This window comes from Orcinus orca, chromosome 3 (genome assembly GCF_937001465.1).
Source record: "Orcinus orca chromosome 3, mOrcOrc1.1, whole genome shotgun sequence".
Taxonomy (NCBI): domain Eukaryota; kingdom Metazoa; phylum Chordata; class Mammalia; order Artiodactyla; family Delphinidae; genus Orcinus; species Orcinus orca.
The window spans coordinates 14,840,242-14,858,984 of NC_064561.1; the positions used below are offsets into that span (position 1 = coordinate 14,840,242).

An 18,743-nucleotide genomic window follows, 5' to 3' on the forward strand; every position below is an offset into this window, starting at 1 on the left:
GTTGCCAGTGTTCTTTACATATTCTGAATACTAGGCTTAATCTGATATATGACTTGCAAACATTTTCCTTCATTCTGAAGGTTGTATTATGTCTTTCTTGATGGTGTTCTTTGAAACACAAAGGATTTTAATTTTGATAAAGTCCAATTTCTTTTTCCTTTTGTTGCCTGTGCTTTTGCTATCATATTTAAGAGTTCATTGCCAAATCCAAGACCATGAAGATTTATCCCTTTTTTTCTTCAGAAATTTGTATAGTTTAGCTCTTATATTTAACTCTTTGATCCATTTTAAATTCAAAGTCTATTTTGTCTGATATTGGTATAGACACTCCTGCTCTCTTGTTTACTATTTGAGTTTTCTCACTGAGTTTGGAATTCCCTTCTCTATCCTTTAACTTTCAACCTGCTTGAGTCTTTTGATCTCAAGTAAGTCTCTTGTAGACAGCATATAGTTGGATCATATGTTTTTACCTATTCTGCCAATCTCTGTATTTTGATTGGAGAGTTTAATGCATTTACATTTAAAGTAATTGCTGACAAAAAAAAAGACTTATTTCTGCTATTGTGCTGTTTCTTTTCCATCTGCCCAAAGCTTTTTTGCCCCTCATTTCCTGCATTCCTATCTTTCGTTGTGTGTGTTTAACTGATTTCTTACAATAAAATATTTAAATTACTTTCTCACTTCCTTTTGGGAATATTCTATAGCTATTTTCTTTGTGTTTACCATGGGGATTACCTTTAACATCCTAAAATTAAAACACTCTAATTTGAACTTATACCAGGTTAAACTCCACAACATCCAAGTTCTTGAAGCTAAAAGAGCATCCTACTATCTCAATGCAAAAGACCTTCTCCAAGACACACTGCAGTTTCTGCCTGGCTGGGACATTGCCCCAGAGTGGGGTTAAGTTTAAGGAGTCGAAGGAGGCATACATTTCCATCCTCTGGATCACTGCTCACCAAAAAATACATAATGCCAGGCACGTATGTAATTTTGAATTTTCTAATGAACACACCAGGAAAATGAAAATGGTGAAGTCAATGTAAATAATAGATTTTTAATTCAGTATCTGCAAAATGTTAGAATCTTTACATGTGGCACGAGAAATGTGGTCATATTACGAGGGCTTGAGAGCCGCATGGGGCAAGATAGAGGACAAACAGCATGCACTTGAAACTCTAAGAAGTGAACGCTAACAGGCAGATGGGGCCTGGAAGTCCACAGTTGAATAACAGCCCGTAACAGGGTGATTATGGTGGGTTTTTTTCCTGCCTCTGTCTCCCAGCTTACGCAAGGCACGCAAAGTCCAGCAGCAGCTGAAAGTTAAAACCATGGGATCAACCTTTTATTTCTAGCCAGACAAGTGAGAAAGTGGGGGGCTTGGATGTTGAGGAGTGAGGGGGTCATCCCCATTGGTCTTTTTCTCCCCAGTTACCACATCTCCCCTGCAACCTCAGTGATGGCAGAGGCCTTCACTGAGAAATGGCCTGTGTCTCTGGACAAAGGAACAGGTTAAGAGGCTCCTATTGTCTGAAGAGTGTGGGGGCATGCCCGTTATTTTCCTTTCTTTTCTCTTGCTATTTAAATTGACAAGAACAGATACTACACTTGATCTTAGCCAAAAGGCTGAGATGAAATAGACAAAATAAACTTTAAGCTAAAATTACTGTCAAGTATAAATTTTACTAATCTAGTAATTCCAAAGGACCAAAGAGCAGGGCAGTGGCTTTATTGAGAACCCAGGACTTCCGAGTGTCCACCGTGCTCAGTCACTTTTAACTCATCAGCACAGCCCTATAATTCAGAGATTTAGGTGAAGTGACTTGCCCAGCGTCACACAGCTAAGTGAGAGTCTTCTGGGACCAACGGTAACTTTTGCAAAGGCGTCTCTTGCTATACTTAATCACTGCCGCCATCTGACACTCACATTCTTTCTTTTTATACTATTCTGTTTCCTTGGGTCAAAGAATCCGACCCCTGAATTAAGGTTAAATAGCAATTAGTGGCAGATCAAAAGCCAAAATCGCTTCAAGATATTCTTTTAATTCCCCCAAGTAATGCCTTTAGTCACAAAAATATAGAACAATATAGAAAATTACAAGTCAAGTGACCTTAGTGTTCACAGGCAAGCACTAATACATTTTAATGTACCATGATCATATTAAAATAGAAATAACTATGAAACATTTTCTGCGGAGAAGCAGCCCCTGCAGCAGGCAGCAGAAAGGGACAGGAAGGCTGCATGGTGCCCAGGCCCCCAATGGCCTAGGTCTCATGCTGCAGCTCACTGTTGATGCGCCGGAACGCTGCTTCCTTCTCGGAGTCTAGGTCTTCAGCGGCGACAGGGAAACCCAGCTCAGGGCCTGGGGGCAGCCTCAGAGGCTCCCCTCGCCGGTGCGGCAGCAGAGGAATCCTGCGTTTTCGGGGCCTGGGACTGTCAGATGTGCGGGAGCCCTTCCTCCAGGGCCATTTCTGCCCTCTTGTTGCCTCTGCATCTTTGTCAGGCTGGTTTTTCCTCTGGGAAACCACCGGAGCTGCAGAGGGCGACGGAGGGCCCTCCTCGCTCCCTGTCTTCGCAGACTTCTGGGGCAGCCCTTGCGGTATGGCGGGACCCCTCCTTCTCTTCACTGGCGGGAAACCTCGGGTGGCGCTCTATGAGCTCGTGATGGCGTTTCTTTGGGGGCAGGAGCTCATACAAGTGGTCTACAGTTTCCTGGCGGATCTGTCCTCTGCCCACTTGGCGTGGAGGTCTCTCTGCAGAGGTCCAGGCCTGGGCACGAAGAAAGAGCCCCCCAGGGGCCTAAATGCAGATCGTGCGCCCCCGGTGTCATCGGGGCCGCTTCTCTGGTCTTCGTTCCTCCCTGTGACTGTGGGGACTTCCTCCTGCTCGGTCATCCCCTGCCCGCTCTCTCCCAGGGCCCTCAACACCGTCTTCTCTGTGCTGTAGTTGTAGTTCGGGACACAGCTGGGTGTCGTGGCCGGCACTGGCTGCCCCCGCGCCACACTGACAGTGACTGTGTGCACTGCGGACACTGAGCTGCGGGACGTCGTGGAGCTGCGAGCACCCATCACCGCCTTCTTCCGATGGCCTCGCCGGCAGATGGAGATAAGGACCCCCAGAAAGGAGCGCAGGTTCTGCGGGATGGTAGAATGGGGTCTCAGAGACTCTGTGGCAAAGTGCAGATGCAGAGTCACTGGACACTTGTGGGCTGGCCTGCGAGTGGATAGCCGGCCATAGACAGCTGGGTGACCCGGGCCGGCCACGGGAAGTCGGTGGGCGTGGGGAGCGGGCTGGGGGCAGCCGAACCCTCCTGGCAGGTGCTGGTCCCCCGGTGCCCGGGGCGGGGGTGAGGGGCAGGGCCTACCTAAGTAACTGCTCCTAGAGAACTTGGGTGAGGTCGGTCCTTGGATAGAGAGCTGGGCTCCGAGCACTCTCCTTCAGCTGCCAACTCGGCCAAACGCGGAGTGTGCTCTCTTTGGCCTGTTGTTGGGATGCAACTCTGAAACCTGTGCGCGAACAATGGGCGTGCGTTGGCGGGGCGCAAAAGTTTAGGGAGGGGTGGCGCATGCGCAGAGTACACGTCAGGCCCTGGGGCGCACAGGTGAGGATGCGCGCCCCTGGACCGTCTAGCGCTTCTGAATCTCCCGGGGGTCTCAGGGCTGGAGGTGTTTGCCTTGAGGGTGATGAGCTTCTTGGCAGGGCAGCTGCCCCTTCTCCCCCGGCCGGCTCTAACTGTACAGGATGGGTCCCCGGCCACCAGAGCAGGAAAGCTGGAGAGCAGGGTACCTGGCTCAGCAGCCGCCGCCCGAGGTGGCAGATTTGGCATCAGCGCCTGTGCGTCCGCCTGCCCTCCCACCTGGTAACATTGGAGGAGAGAGCCGCTAAGAACAGAAGTGCAAAAAAAAAAAAAAAAAAACCCAGAAGTGCCCAAGCCAACCAGATCCTGCTGGGGTGACAACTGAAGGGGGATAAATGACTGAACAAAAATTAAGTCTCAGAGACATATGAAACAATATTGCAAGTTCTAACTTTTGTGCCGTTGGAGGGTCTGAAGGAAAGGTGCAGAAGAAAATATATGAGGAAAAGAATAGTTGAAAACGTCACTGATTTCAAGACACAGACCTAAGCTCAGAAAGCCTCACCCTGACACACAACCTGATAAAAAAGCCAAGGTGAAGAATAATCTTGTATAACCGACCTGTTATACATCACAGAATGTCAACTTGAAGGACTGTGATTTCTCATCAGAAAACAGAGACCAGAAAAGAATGGAATAACATCTTTAAAGTATTAAAGGAAAAGACCAACCAGGATATGATATCCTTAAAGCAAGGATATCCTTAAAGACTGAAAGCCAAACAAAAGCCAAAATGAAGTCTGATGGAGATGAGAGAAAACTAAGAGAATTCATCACCAGACAATTTGCTATAACAATATTACATGAAAGGAACTTCTTCAGGCTGAAGTGAAATGACACAAGAAAGAAGTAAGCTTGCAACTTCAGGAACAAAGGAAGGGCAACAAAAATGGCAAGTATCTGGAAAAATTATCCTCTTACATTATTTTATATATGTATGACTTTTTTTTTTTTTTTGGCCACGCCTGCGTGGCCTGCGGGATCTTAGTTCCCCTACCAGGGACTGAACCCGGGGCCCCAGCAGTGAAAGTGCTGAGTCCTAACCACTGGACCGCCAGGGAATTCCCTGTATATGTATGAAAAAAGGATACCACAGTCTCAGAGGGTGGCGTTGACGTCATATAAAGGTGACACATATGACAGCTATAACAAAGAGTGGAAGGTAAAAGAATCTATATGGATATAAGCCTTCTGAATTTTATTTAATTGGTAAAATATTAACTCTAGACTGTGAAACAATATGTATACATAGTGTTATTCCAAGAACAATTAAAAAATGACAAACTCAAGAAAATTGGATCACCTCAATAGTCCTATATTTAGGAATTGTGGACAAGATAGCTAAAACATTCACATGTGTTTTGTGAAAAGTTTTTCTCTTGGTTAATTGCCTAGGAGTGGGTTTTTGGGTCATATGGTAAGTATGGCCCTCTCAGCCAGCCCTGGCCACCACTTCAGGTGTCACCCCAGCAGGATCTGGATGGTGTGGGCACTTTCGTTCTTAGCGGCTCTCCCCTCCAGTGCCGCCAGGGGAAAGGGCAGGAGGACGCAGAGGCGCTGCTGCCAAAGCTGCCGCCTCGTGTGGGAGCTGCACAGCCAGCAACCTTGCTCCACTTTGCTGGGCGGGGATCCCGTCCAGTACAGTTAGTTACCCCGACAGCACTGGGGCGCGGCCAGGGGAGAAGGGCCAGCTGTCCTGCCAAGAAGCTCATCACCCTCAAGGCAAACACCTCCAGCCCTCAGACCCCCGGGAGATTCAGAAGCGCTAGACGGTCCAGGGGCGCGCATCCTCACCTGTGCGCCCCAGGGCCTGACGTGTACTCTGCGCATGCGCCACCCCTCCCTAAACTTTTGCGCCCCGCCAACACATGCCCATTGTTCGCGCACAGGTTTCAGAGTATAAAAAGGCAACAGGCCAAAGAGAGCGCACTCCGCGTTTGGCCGAGTTGGCAGCTGAAGGAGAGTGCTCGGAGCCCAGCTCTCTATCCACGGACCGACCTCACCCAAGTTCTCTAGGAGCAGTTACTTAGGTAGGCCCCGCCCCTCACCCTCACACCGGGCACTGGGGGACCAGCACCTGCCAGGAGGGCTCGGCTGCCCCAGCCCGCTCCCCGCGCCCACCGACTTCCCGTGGCCGGCCCGGGTCACCCAGCTGTCTATGGCCGGCTATCCACTCGCAGGCCAGCCCACAAGTGTCCAGTGACTCTGCATCTGCACTTTGCCACAGAGTCTCTGAGACCCCATTCTACCATCCCGCAGACGCTGCACTCCTTATGGGGATCCTTATCTCCATCTTCAGGCGAGGCCATCGGAAGAAGGCAGAGATGGGTGCTCGCACCTCCACGACATCCCGCAGCTCAGTGTCCGCAGTGCACACAGTCACTGTCAGTGTGGCGCGGGGGCAGCCAGTGCCGGCCACGACACCCAGCTGTGTCCCGAACTACAACTACAGCACAGAGAAGACGGTGTTGAGGGCCCTGGGAGAGAGCGGGCAGGGGATGACCGAGCAGGAGGAAGTCCCCACAGTCACAGGGAGGAACGAAGACCAGAGAAGCGGCCCCGATGACACCGGGGGCGCACGATCTGCATTTAGGCCCCTGGGGGGCTCTTTCTTCGTGCCCAGGCCTGGACCTCTGCAGAGAGACCTCCACGCCAAGTGGGCAGAGGACAGATCCGCCAGGAAACAGCAGACCTCTTGTATGAGCTCCTGCCCCCAAAGAAACGCCATCACGAGCTCATATAGCTCCACCCGAGGTTTCCTGCCAGTGGAAAGAAGGAGGGGTCCCGCCATACCGCAAGGGCTGCCCCAGAAGTCTGCGAAGACAGGGGGCGAGGAGGGCCCTCCATCGCCATCTGCAGCTCCGGTGGTTTCCCAGAGGAAAAGCCAGCCTGACAAAAATGCAGAGGCAGCAAGAGGGCAGAAAGGGCCCTGGAGGAAGGACTCCCGCACATCTGACAGTCCCAGGCCCCGAAAACGCAGGATTCCTCTGCTGCCGCACAGGCGAGGGGAGCCTCTGAGGCTGCCCCCAGCCCCTGAGCCGGGTTTCCGGGTCACCGCCGAAGACCTAGACTCGGAGAAGGAAGCAGCGTTCCGGCGCATCAACAGTGCGCTGCGGGATGAGACCTATGCCATCGAGGACCTGGGCAGCTCTCCCCAGCTCTTCCCCAAGAAACGGAAAGCTCCAGCCTTTGCCTCTGCTCCAAGCCCCCCAGCTTTGGGCGGCCCCGCACAAGCATCTTCAATTTCATCATCCACAACTTCCACCGTGGGCACCCACGCCAGCACACAGCTGGGTTTGGGGAGCAGAGCGGCTGCCCTAGATCTGAGCTGCATGTTTGTAGCTCTCAGAGTTACGGCAAGAAAGAGGGGGCCCCCGAGCACCACACACAGCAATGGGGGCAGCGTGGGCCTGAACTCCTGGGGCCCGCCTCACCAGAGCCACCCCATGGTGACCATGGGACCCAGCCCTAATAAGAAGCCTAGGTTTGGAGGCACTACTGCCCCCATCTTACATCACATCCCTGGGGGCCCTGATTGGCAGCAGCGAGGAACCACCGCCTGTGGCAGCTCTCCCCAGCAGAGGAAACGGAAAGCCCCAGCCTTTGCCTCTGCTCCAGGCCCCCCAGCTTCGGGCGGCCCCGCACAAGCATCTTCTGGGTGTTCATCATCCAGAAATTCCACCGTGGGCACCCATGCCAGCACACAGCTGGGTTTGGGGAGCAGAGCGGCTGCCCTAGATCTGAGCTGCATGTTTGTAGCTCTCAGAGTTACGGCAAGAAAGAGGGGGCCCCCGAGCACCACACACAGCAATGGGGGCAGCGTGGGCCTGAACTCCTGGGGCCCGCCTCACCAGAGCCACCCCATGGTGACCATGGGACCCAGCCCTAATAAGAAGCCTAGGTTTGGAGGCACTACTGCCCCCATCTTACATCACATCCCTGGGGGCGCACCCAGGCAGGGCCCCCCTACTTCCAGCGGAGTGCGCAGCCCATGCCCAGCCAAGGCTGACTTTAGGGGTGTGTCGGTTCCGGCCTCTACTCCTAGCAGCCTCAGCTCCGCAGTGGGCACAGCAATGTGCAGCCTTGCTCTTAGGGCCCCCTCATCACCTGCCCAGGGCTTGGCTGGACAAAAAACCACTGGGCCATCGAGCAAGTCATTCTCCTCCAGGTCGTGATTCATTACCTTGGGGTTTAAGAGGAGGAAGTTGGCCTGAGCCAATAATTTTGGGGCGAGGCCATCAGTGTCCACCTCCTCCCAGGCTGGGCCTCATGTGGACCCTGTTTCGATGTGAAACTTATAATAAAGCTTTGTTCTTGTTCTTTTGCATAATCCTCACGTGTCTGTGATCTGTAGATCAAGTGTGGAAAAGCACTGGCTTGTATGAGTGGTAACATGGAAAGCCAGACCTGTTGACAGTTTCCTGTGACCCTGCTCATGGGTTGTGAAGAGTAGCACAACAGGATGGCTACAAGGGCCCTATATTAAAAGTGTGTTTTGAGTTTAAACGATGCAGCCCAGCCCGGAATAAAATGGGCCCAGAGGGAGGGGTAAACAGGGAGGGTCATCCTTGTCTGTTGTAATTGCTGCTTCCCACCCATCTCTCTGGCCTGGAGGGGGCTGGGTCATCCTGAGCACACACCAGCCGCCCATACTCTACACGTTTAGTATTTTCTAATGTAGCAGTTTCTTTGACTTTTTTTGTTTTGCTTTAATAAGTCTTAGGCAAATCATTTACATGCACATCTCACTCAGAGAGTATATGTCCATACAACCTAAAACAATCTACATATCCAGTGCAATCCCTATCAAAATTCCAATGACATTTTTTACATAAATAGGAAGAACAATCCTAAAATTCGTATGGAACTGCAATAGACTTCAAAAGCCACAGCAATCCTGAGAAAGAAGAACAAAGCTGGAGGCAACACTTTTCCTGATTTCAAATTATACTACAAAGCTAGAGTAATCAAAATAGTATGGTACTGGCATGAAAACAGACACATACACCAATGCAACAGAATCAAGAGCCGAGAAATAAATCCACACACATACAGGCAACTAATTGACAGGGATCCAAGAATACTCAACAGGGAAAAGATAGTCTCTTCAGTAAATGGTGTTGGCAAAACTGGATACCCACATGCAAAACAAAGAAAGTGGACCCCTATCTTACACCATTTGTAAAAATTAACTTGAAATGGATTAAAGACTTAAATGTAAGACCTGAAACTGTAAAACTCCTAGAAGAGAACATAAAGAGAAAGCTCCTTAACATTGGTCTTGGTGATGATTTTTTGGGTATGACAACAAAACCACAAGCAACAAAAACAAAAAGCAACCAATGGGACTACATCAAACTAAAAAGCTCCTGGAGAGCAAAAGAAACAATCAACAAAATGAAAAGGCAACCTAGGAATGGGAAAAAATATTTGCAAACCACATGTATGATAAGAGGTTAATATCCAAAATCTATAAGGAATTCAAACAACTCCATAGCAACAAACAAACAAACAAACAAAAACAAATAATCTGATTCTAAAATAGGCAAAGCAGGGGACTTCCCTGGTGGTCCAGTGGTTAAGACTCCACACTTCTACTGCAGGGGGCATGGGTTTGATCCCTGGTCAGGGAATTAAGGCCCGCATGTCATGCAGTGTGTGTAAAAAAATAAAATAAAATAGGCAAAGCAAGACTAGGAAACAACTAAGTGTCCAACAGGTGAATGGATAAAGAAAATGTGACATATCGATATAGATAGATAGAGAGATAGATAGATAGATAGATAGATAGATAGTTATAGATAGATAGATAGATATAGATAGATAGATAGATAGATATAGATAGATAGATAGATAGATAGATAGATAGATAGATAGATAGATGATGGAATTTTATTCAGCCACATGAAAAGAAGGAAATCTGCCATTTGTGACAACACAGATAGACCTTGAGGGCATTATGCTAAGTACATTAAGTCAGAGGGCAAAACATAAATACTGTATGAGATCACTTATATGTGGAATCTTTAAAAACAAAGAAGAAACAACTCACAGATACATAGAATAGACTGGTTGCCAGAGGTGGGAGGTGGGTGAAATAGCTGAAAGTGGTCCAAAGGTACAAACTTCAAGTTATAAGATAAATAAGTCCTGGGGATGTCATGTATAGTGTAGTGACTATAGCTAACAATATTGTTGTGTATTTGAAAGTTGCTAAGAGAGTAGATCTTAAAAGCTCTCATCACAAGAAAAAAATAATTTGTTACTGTGAGCGGTGATGTATGAAAAGCCATGGAAGAAGCTTAAATGCATATTGCTAGTTGAAAGAAACCAGTCTGAAAAGACTACACACTGGATGATTCCAACCATATGACATTCTGGGAAAGGCAAAACTATGAAAACAAGAGGACACGTGACCCCAGTGGACACCACTGTCTCTCCTTTCAGGAGCCTCCAGGTGCTGGAGACCTTCCCTCCTGAGATCCAGGTCTTCATGAAGGACTCCAGCGGCCAGGGCAAGCCTTACGCCATTGACCCTGATGACTCCATCCATGACTTGAAAGAGAAGATTGAAGAGGCTGGAGGACCTTACATGGAGGATCAGATACTCAGGTTCTGGGGCCAGAAACTGTGGAATCAATAGCTTCTCAGACTGCACATCAAGGATTGTGACACCATCATGCTCGTTAAGAGAGGTCCCACATCCCCACGAGTGCCAAGATCAGGCTGTTCATTTTGTAGACTTCTATGGTCATGTCCCCCTAGCTCACCCCTTTCTACCCAGACCACTGTGCTCTTTCTGAAGCATAAATGGAAACAGAATCCTCCCCTGCTTAAAATTCTCCAATGGCTCCTATTACCTACAGAATCAAGTTCAAGTTCCTTTGCTGGGCATTCAGGGTTCTTGACCATTTAGCTCTTGCTGACCTCTCAGTCTCTCCTCGTCACTCTCAAAACATACCAGACGTGGCCAAACATTTGCAATTCCAGAACACTGAATGCTGGCTCACAACTCCATAACTTTGAGTCAACTGTCCTTCTCCCCCATGTTGTCACTTTTCAAAGCTCAAACCTCTAAGTTATTGATTCTCAAAAGTACGGACCCCAGACCAGCAGAATCAACATCATCTGGGAACCTCTTTGAAATAAAAATTCTCAGCAGCTAGCCCAGAATTACCTGAGTTAGGTTCTCTGGTAGTGGGACTCAGCAATCTGTGTCTTAACAAGCCTTCCAAGTAATTCTGAGCAGATATGGAAGTTCCAGGGAGTTAACACCCCAGGGGTTAAGCCTCGGCCCATTGAAAGACAGGAACCAGCAAGTGCAGTGAGTGCATACTCCCCTCCTCCACCTCTCAGGTGAATAATTTTGAGGCACGTTCTGCATTGCTCCTTAGAGGGTCCCCAGTGGGATCAAAGCTCAGCTGCCCACAGTAGTGATCAATTTCATGATATTTCTTGGACTGTTTTTTCCTCCTTCTCAATCCCCCACACCTGTCCCTTGGGATCATTTCCCAAAACAAGTCTCATGCAAATCCTTGTCTCAGGCTCTGCATTTGGAGGAACACAAGCTAAGAGAAAACCTATCTTTATGCATCTTCCTCCTTCCTAAAACCCAGACCACACCCTTCCTAACTACTAGCTCTTCCCCCACTGCCATAGAAATGTGCCCAACTGCGTGGCATTTCTACAAACCATAAAACCAATACACAATAGACTGCATGTTCCCTTTTTTTTCTTTTTTTTTTTGCGGTACGCGGGCCTCTCACTGTTGTGGCCTCTCCTGTTGCAGAGCACAGGCTCCGGACGCGCAGTCTCAGCGGCCATGGCTCACGGGCCTAGCCGCTCCGCGGCGTGTGAGATCTTCCCGGACCGGGGCACGAACCCGTGTCCCCTGCATCGGCAGGCAGACTCCCAACCACTGCACCACCAGGGAAGCCCCATGTTCCCTTTTTAAATCGTTTTTTTTTTTCTTTTTTTGGCCACACTGCGAGGCCTGAAGGTTCCTAAATACCAGACAAGGGATTGAACCCTGGTCCCTGGCAGTGAAAGGCCAGAGTCCCAACCGCTGGACTGCCAGGGAATTCCCCCTTTCGAAATCTTGAAAGCTGCTGAACTCCCAGATATCTCATGAAAATGAATAATGAAATGAATCAAAACCAATATGTAAAGTCTATTGAGCAAAGTGGTGGCTACCAGTGGGGAGAAGGAAATGGGGAGAGGCAAAATAGGAGGACGGGATTAAGAGGTACAAACTACTGTGTATAAAATAGATAAGCTACAAGGACATATTATACAGCACAGGGAATAGAGCCAATATATTATAATAGCTTTAGTTTTTCAAAGGTTTATTTATTTATTTATTTATTTAATTTATTTTTGGCTGCATTGGGTCTTAGTTGCGAGACGCAGGATCTTCATTGAGGCATGTGGGATCTTTCATTGCAGCACGTGGGCTGTTCGTTGTGGTGTGGAGGTTTCTCTCTAGTTGTGGCCTGCATGCTCCAGGGCACATGGGCTCAGTAGTTGTGGCGCGTGGGCTTAGTTGCCCTGCCGCCTGTAGGATCTTAGTTCCCCGACCAGGGATCAGACCTGTGTCCCCTGAATTGGAAGGCAGATTCTTTACCACTGGATCACCAGGGAAGTGCCTATAATAACTTTAAATGGAGTATATAACCTGTAAAAATATTGAATAACCATGTTGTACACCTGAAACCGATATAGTGTTGTAAATCAATTATATTTCAAAAAAGTGTTTTAAACTAAGGTGTAAGGTCTGAATGTTTGAATAACTTTTGTTTGAACAACTTTTATATTGCCTTGAAGCTCATTATCTGTCATTATAAACATAGGACAACGGTTTGGAATCTCACTTTATTGTTGACTTTGGTTTGCGAAATTGCCACTGCTCTTTAAACAGTTATAATATAGGACTGTTTAAGGACCAGGCACTACCAAACTTTGAAAATATGGAGACTTTTAGAATCTATGTAATTAAAAATGTGATTCTTTCCGTTTGGGGTTAGCCAGTTGGAAAGTTTAAATTGAAACGTGTCACGATTGAGGGTTTTTTTTTTCCCACAAATGGTATTTAAGACAACAAACACCCTCCACCCCACCACTTCCTCCAGCTAACACCTGGTCTTTCTCCTTCCTTTCACAACAAAGTTCTTGAAAGTGTTATCTACACTCCTGGTCTCCATCCTCCTCACCCAACTTACTCTTCAACCCCGCACCTAAGATCTGGCTTCTGCTCCCAGCTCTCCCTTACATTTCACCCACAATGATCACCAGTAGCCTCTTGGGTGCTTCTCAGACCTATATTCCTGAACTTATCGGAAGCATTAGGCAATGTGGACAACTTTTTAAAGCTCTCTGGCTTAAACAGCTACCCTTGTAGACCTCCCCACTTCCCACTCCTCCTTGTATCTTCCTCCCTTTGTTAATAGTACCCTCCATCCATTACCCAGGTACCCAAGCCAGAGAGCTGATAGCCATCCTGTCTTTTCCCTCACCTCCTACCTGTAGTCACCAAGTCCTGTTCACCCTTCCCCCAAGGTAGACCTAGAATCCCATCCCTTCTCCAGCCAAGTCCGGGTCACCTTCCCTCTCACCTGGATCACTGTACAGTGTCCTGACACGTCTCCCTACATATCTACCCCTGCCCCCTGCAATCCATCCTCCCCACAGAAGCAGCCAGACCAATCTTTCCAGAATGGTCATTTCACCTCTGGTCGCTCCTCTGATTTGCCACTGCCCTCAGGACAAAGTCAGCGCAGATTCACCTGATATGTGACCCAGTGGATCACTTTCTCTTTCCTAGAACAATGTTTCCACTTGGCTATCAAAACACACTCCGGATTTTTCTTCCAGCTCCCTGGCTACTCCTTCGCATTCTTGTTTGCCGGATGCTTGCCTCTCCCCAATCACTGAATACTATTAAGTGTTTCAGGGCCCAGTCACTGGTCCTTTTCTTGCCTTGCTCTATACTCATTCCCTTGGTGAGCCCATCCAGCCTCATGGCTTTAAATATATCTATGCTGGTAATTTGTATCTCAACCCCAGACTTTGTCCCTGAAATCCAGACTCAAATATGCAACTCCCTAGCCAACTCGCATCTCACTAGACACTCAAGTTTGCTTCCAAAGCCGAGCTCCCGACCTTCATGCCTACACTGTGCTCTGGCCCAGTCTTTCCCTTCTCAGTTAAGGACAATTCTATCCTTCCAGTGCTAAGGCCAAAAGCCTTAGAGTGGTCCTTGACTCTAATTTTTCTCTCACATCACACTCTATCCTTTAGCAAGACCTGTTTATACTCAAAATATAGCCAGTGAAATGATATGAGGTCTGGGATTCACTTCCAAATAATACAGGAGGGGAGATGTGGATGGAGATATCATTGAAACAAGATTGTCTGTAGGTTGGGACTTCCCTGGTGGTCCAGTGGTTAGGACTCTGTGCTTCTACTGCAGGGGGCATGGGTTCAATCCCTGGTTGGGGAACTAAGATCCCGCGTGCCGGGTGGCCAATAAAAATAAAAATGGGCAGAAGACCTGAATAAACATTTAAAAAACTGTCTACAGGTTGATAATTGTTGAAGATGGGGGATGGTGCGTGGAGGTTCATTGTATTATTCTACTTTTGTTCATGGTTTGAAATTTTCCATAATAAGAAAATTGAATCATACCACTTCTCCCTACCTTTCACTGCTACCATTCTGATCCAAGGCGCCATATCTCTTGCCTGGACTGTTGTAGTAGCTTCTTAACTGAATTCCTGCTTCTGCTCTCACCTCCACTCCCCACCCTCTGCTTTTAATCCAATCTTCCCACGAACAGCCAGTGTGATACCGTTAAAATGAAAGTCCATCCATGTCCCTCTTCTGCTTGGAACTCCCCAGTGGCTCCCCATTTCAATCAGAGTAAAAGCCAAAGTCTTAGTAGTCTTCAAGATCCTACACAATTTGCCCCCTACCCTTGTACTCAAACCTCATCCCCTCCCACTCTCCCCCTTGATCATTCCATTCCAGTCACACTGCTATTCCTCAATCCCACCAGGCATACTGCCGCCACAGGGCCTTTGCACTTGCTGTTCCTTCTCCCATTCTTTTTTAATTTTTTTCATTTATTTTATTATTTTTTTAATTTTTGGCTCAGCCGGGTCTCAGTCGCGGCACACGGGATCTTTCGTTGGGGCGTGTGGACTTCTTAGTTGCCGCATACAGACTCTTAGCTGCGGCATGCATGTGGAATTTAGTTCCCTGATCGGGGATCAAACCTGGGCCCCCTGCATTGGGAGAGTGGAGTCTTACCCACTGGACCACTAGGGAAGTCCCACTTTCTCTCATTCTTCCCTCTGACATACATACCGCTCACTCTTCGCCTCCTTCATGTCTTTGCTCAAATGTCTCCTTTTCAGACCTTCCCTAGCCACCTTTCTTGAGACTGAACCCCTGAACATTGCCACTTCTCACCCCCCCACACACACGTAGTCAGTACCTTTTAACCTCTTTCCCTGCTTTATTTTCCTGATTAGCACTTATCACCGTCTTAATTATTATAATGTTACTTATTTATCCTGTTTATTATCTGTCTCCACCATTAGAGTGTTAGCTCTCTGCAGTCCGAGAATTTTGCCTATTCACTGCTGTATCCCCAGGACACCTGCCTGGCACATAGCGGGCACTCAACAAATGTTTGTTGAATGAATGAATGAATGGCATTCCGAGTTTCAATCCCTGCCCACCTGTCCAGGCACAGCTCTCCCCTCTCCCCTCCCTGCCCTCCATGCCAACGTGGATCTGACAGCCGAGTCCTGGCACATAGCAGGATGATTCACACTTCTCAGCCTTATCCTGTCTTGTGCCCTCTGTCTCGTGGCCGCATTCCCAGTCTTTTAAGACTCATCTCAAGCAGGTGTTCACTGACACCACAGGTGACCCCAAAGAAACTCTTCTGCCTGAATTTCCACTAGGTTTCTGTGCCCTCTTTTCTCCTAGTACACAGGACACTGGACTCTCTGTGTCTCCTCTGTCTCCCCCACTGCTCTGGGAGCCCCTGGGGCAGGAACCACGTCTTACATTGTCTTCTTAGCACAATGTCTGGCACCCAGCCAGCACTCAATAGATGTGCAGTGAACGAATAACAATACTTGCATTTCCTTAATGTTTTCTCTGCTAAATGTTCTCTCGCTTAATCCACACAACCTATGGGGTAGGTATTCTTCTTAAACCCATTTTAAGGATTATTTCTGTGAGGGTCAGAGAGGTTAATAGTCTGGCAAAGGGCAGACTGGAATTCCAGAGTTTGTTCTGTGGAACCCTAGAATTCCCACTGTTCAACCCAACCTCCAGCGAGTGCCTGCTCTTACTGAGCCTGTTTCGGGTGACAAGGTTGTGGGGATGGGATTGGTGGATACCATCCAACTCCCATCTCCTGGGGGAGTTGCCTTTCCCAGGGCCATCCTCAAGCCAGTTTCAGTTTCCAAGTTGTAAAAGGGAAACTAAGAGGTGAGAAACGAAACCTACAGCAGAAAGGGTGACTAAAAGCCCTGCCTGTTAAGGTGGTTTCACCCAGTGTCCCTCGGTACCCCAGCTGCAGTGAACGGCCTCCAGGAAGAGGATCCCCTGGTCAGCCAGACACCCCTTGTTTCCTCTCCACTCTGGTCCTTTGTTCCACAGGGTGCTGGAGGTCAGCTGAGGAGGAGTCCCCTTAAAGAAGAGTGTGTGTGCCAGGAGCTGGGTAGGTGTGTGGGTATATATCTAGCCACCAGTGGTACTCTCAAGACAGAGATGGCAGTGCCCCCGGAGCTCTTTGTCACCCCAGCTTCCAGGCTGAACTCCTTCGTGGCTCACTGCCTGCATCCCAGCCAGAAATGGAAAAAAGAGGTGTTGGAGACTGTGCAGACCATGGAGCAGTTCCTGAGGGAGCAGAGCTTCCAGGGGGAGCATGGGCTGGACCAGGAATCGGGGGTGCTGAAGGTGGTCAAGGTGAGACTGGTTCCCTCCATCCCCAGGCCAGGGCTGGGCAAAATGCAGCTTGTGGGTCTACATCCCTGAGGATGCTGGGACCTGTTGCCTCATTATCTCTAGCCCATGCTACTGACATCTCAAGACACTCCATCCCAATGCACTGCTGCCTTGAGCAGAGCAAGTCCAGTAAGGAAGCTAATAATAATAGTGTACTTTTCTGGATGCACTAGCCTAACCCCTTAACATGTATTATGTCTAATTTGTGTACCCTGTGAGGTATGTACTATTCTTTTCCCATTTTACAGATGAGCAGAATGGAAACTCAGTGATTTAAGATCCATAATGACCAAACGCAATGCAAGGTCTCTGATTGGATCTTGGTGTGAATGGACCATCTGTAAAATATAATTTGGGAACAATTGGGGAAATTTCAATATGGTCAGAATATTAAATAATATATATATATAAGGGAATTGTTTTTTTAATATTTATTTATTTTATTTATTTATTTTCTTGGCTGCGTCAGGTCTTAGTTGTGGCAATGTGGGATCTTTTGTTGCAGCGTGCGGGCTCGGGCTTCTCTCTAGTTGTGGCATGCGGGTTTTCTCTCCCTAGTTGTGGCGCGTGGGTTCCAGGGTGTGTGGGCTCTGTAGTTTGCGGCACACGGGCTCTCTAGTTGAGGCGTGGGAGCTCAGTAGTTGTGGCACGCGGGTTTAGTTGCCCTGCAGCATGTGGGATCTTCATTCCCTGACCAGGGATCGAACCCAAGTCCCCTGCATTGGAAGGTGGATTCTTTACCACCGGACCACCAGAGAAGTCCCAGGGAACTGTTTTTTTGAGGCATAATAGTTTTGTGGTTATGGGGGAAAATGTTCTGTTTTGTTGGACACAAATGCTAAAGTACTTAGGGACAATGGTCCTTAGCGTCTGTAATTTACTTTAAAGTGGCTTAGTTGAAGCAAATATGGCAGAGTTTAGACTTGTTGAATCTGGGCGGATGTATAAGTGTTCATTGTATTCTCTTTCTATTTTTCTGTTTAAAATTTTTGATAATGGAAATTTTTTTTAATGGAAGCTCAGAGAAGTGAGGTCACTTGCCCAAGGTCACACAGCTAGTGGTGAAGCTGGGATTTCACCCAGGATCTATCTTACTCCACTCCAGGCTGCCCTCACTGAGCTTTTTTCCCCCAAGCCCTTCCTGCAGCTGCATCATGTCACCTCCTGTCCTAGCTAGGATAATAGTGCAAGAGGGTCAAAACTAGAAAGGTGTGATGAGAAAAACAACTTTGAGGAAACCAATTTTGTTTTTCTGAGTGGCTGCCTAGGCATTTTACAGTATGGTGACCCTACTAACACCAAAAGTTCAGAGTCTGGACTTTTAGATAGGTTTAGGGTATCCCCACAGGTTCCTGCTTTGCTTTCCCCGGTGGAACCTTTTAATATAACCACTGAGTGGGCTTCCCTGGTGGTCCAGTGGTTAAGACTCTGAGCTTCCACTGCAGCGGGCATGGGTTCGATCCCTGGTCTGGGAAGTTCTGCATGCCACACTGTGTGGCCAAAAAACATAAATAAATAAAATTTTTTAAAAATTTAGAGCTAAGCGGGTTTTAAATAAAATTTTTTAATGTAAATTGATACAGCCACTATGGAGAACAGTATGGAGGTTCCTTAAAAAACTACAGATAGAACTACCATACGACCCAGCAATCCCACTACTGGGCATATACCCTGAGAAAACCATAATTCAAAAAGAGTCATGTACCAAAATGTTCATTACAGCTCTATTTACAATAGCCAGGACATGGAAGCAACCTAAGTGTCCATCAACAGATGAATAGATAAAGAAGATGTGGCACATATATACAATGGAATATTACTCAGCCATAAAAAGAAACGAAATTGAGTTATTTGTAGTGAGGTGGATGGACCTAGAGTCTGTCATACAGAGTGAAGTAAGTCAGAAAGAGAAAAACAAATACCGTATGCTAACACATATATATGGAATCTAAGGAAAAATAAAAAAGAAGGTCATGAAGAACGTAGGGGTAAGACGAGAATAAAGACACAGACCTACTAGAGAATGGACTTGAGGATATGGGAAGGGGGAAGGGTAAGCTGTGACAAAGTAAGAGAGTGGCA

The 18,743-nt window shown here is 47.7% G+C and overlaps 1 protein-coding gene and 1 pseudogene across 1 annotated transcript; one reads left to right on the forward strand and one right to left on the reverse strand.

The window, feature by feature from the left end:
- Positions 1-1,532: 1,532 nt before the first annotated feature.
- LOC125964131 (uncharacterized) lies at positions 1,533-1,638 on the reverse strand (annotated as a pseudogene).
- Positions 1,639-5,597: 3,959 nt separating this feature from the next.
- On the forward strand, positions 5,598-10,281 carry LOC125963872 (putative POM121-like protein 1). Its single transcript, XM_049707440.1, has 4 exons — positions 5,598-5,668; positions 5,898-6,932; positions 7,993-8,026; positions 10,086-10,281. Exons 2-4 carry the CDS (start codon positions 5,912-5,914, stop codon positions 10,279-10,281), a joined length of 1,251 nt encoding a protein of 416 aa, XP_049563397.1. The 5' UTR covers positions 5,598-5,668; positions 5,898-5,911.
- The last annotated feature ends 8,462 nt before the right edge of the window (positions 10,282-18,743 follow it).

Coding starts and splice junctions, on each gene's coding strand:
- LOC125963872 (XM_049707440.1), top strand. CDS start 5,912: ATGGGGATCCTTATCTCCATCTTCAGGCGAGGCCATCGGAAGAAGGCA. Junction 6,933..7,992: donor CCACGCCAGCACACAGCTGG/GTTTGGGGAGCA, acceptor TGTGATCTGTAG/ATCAAGTGTGGAAAAGCACT. Junction 8,027..10,085: donor AGCACTGGCTTGTATGAGTG/GTAACATGGAAA, acceptor CTCTCCTTTCAG/GAGCCTCCAGGTGCTGGAGA.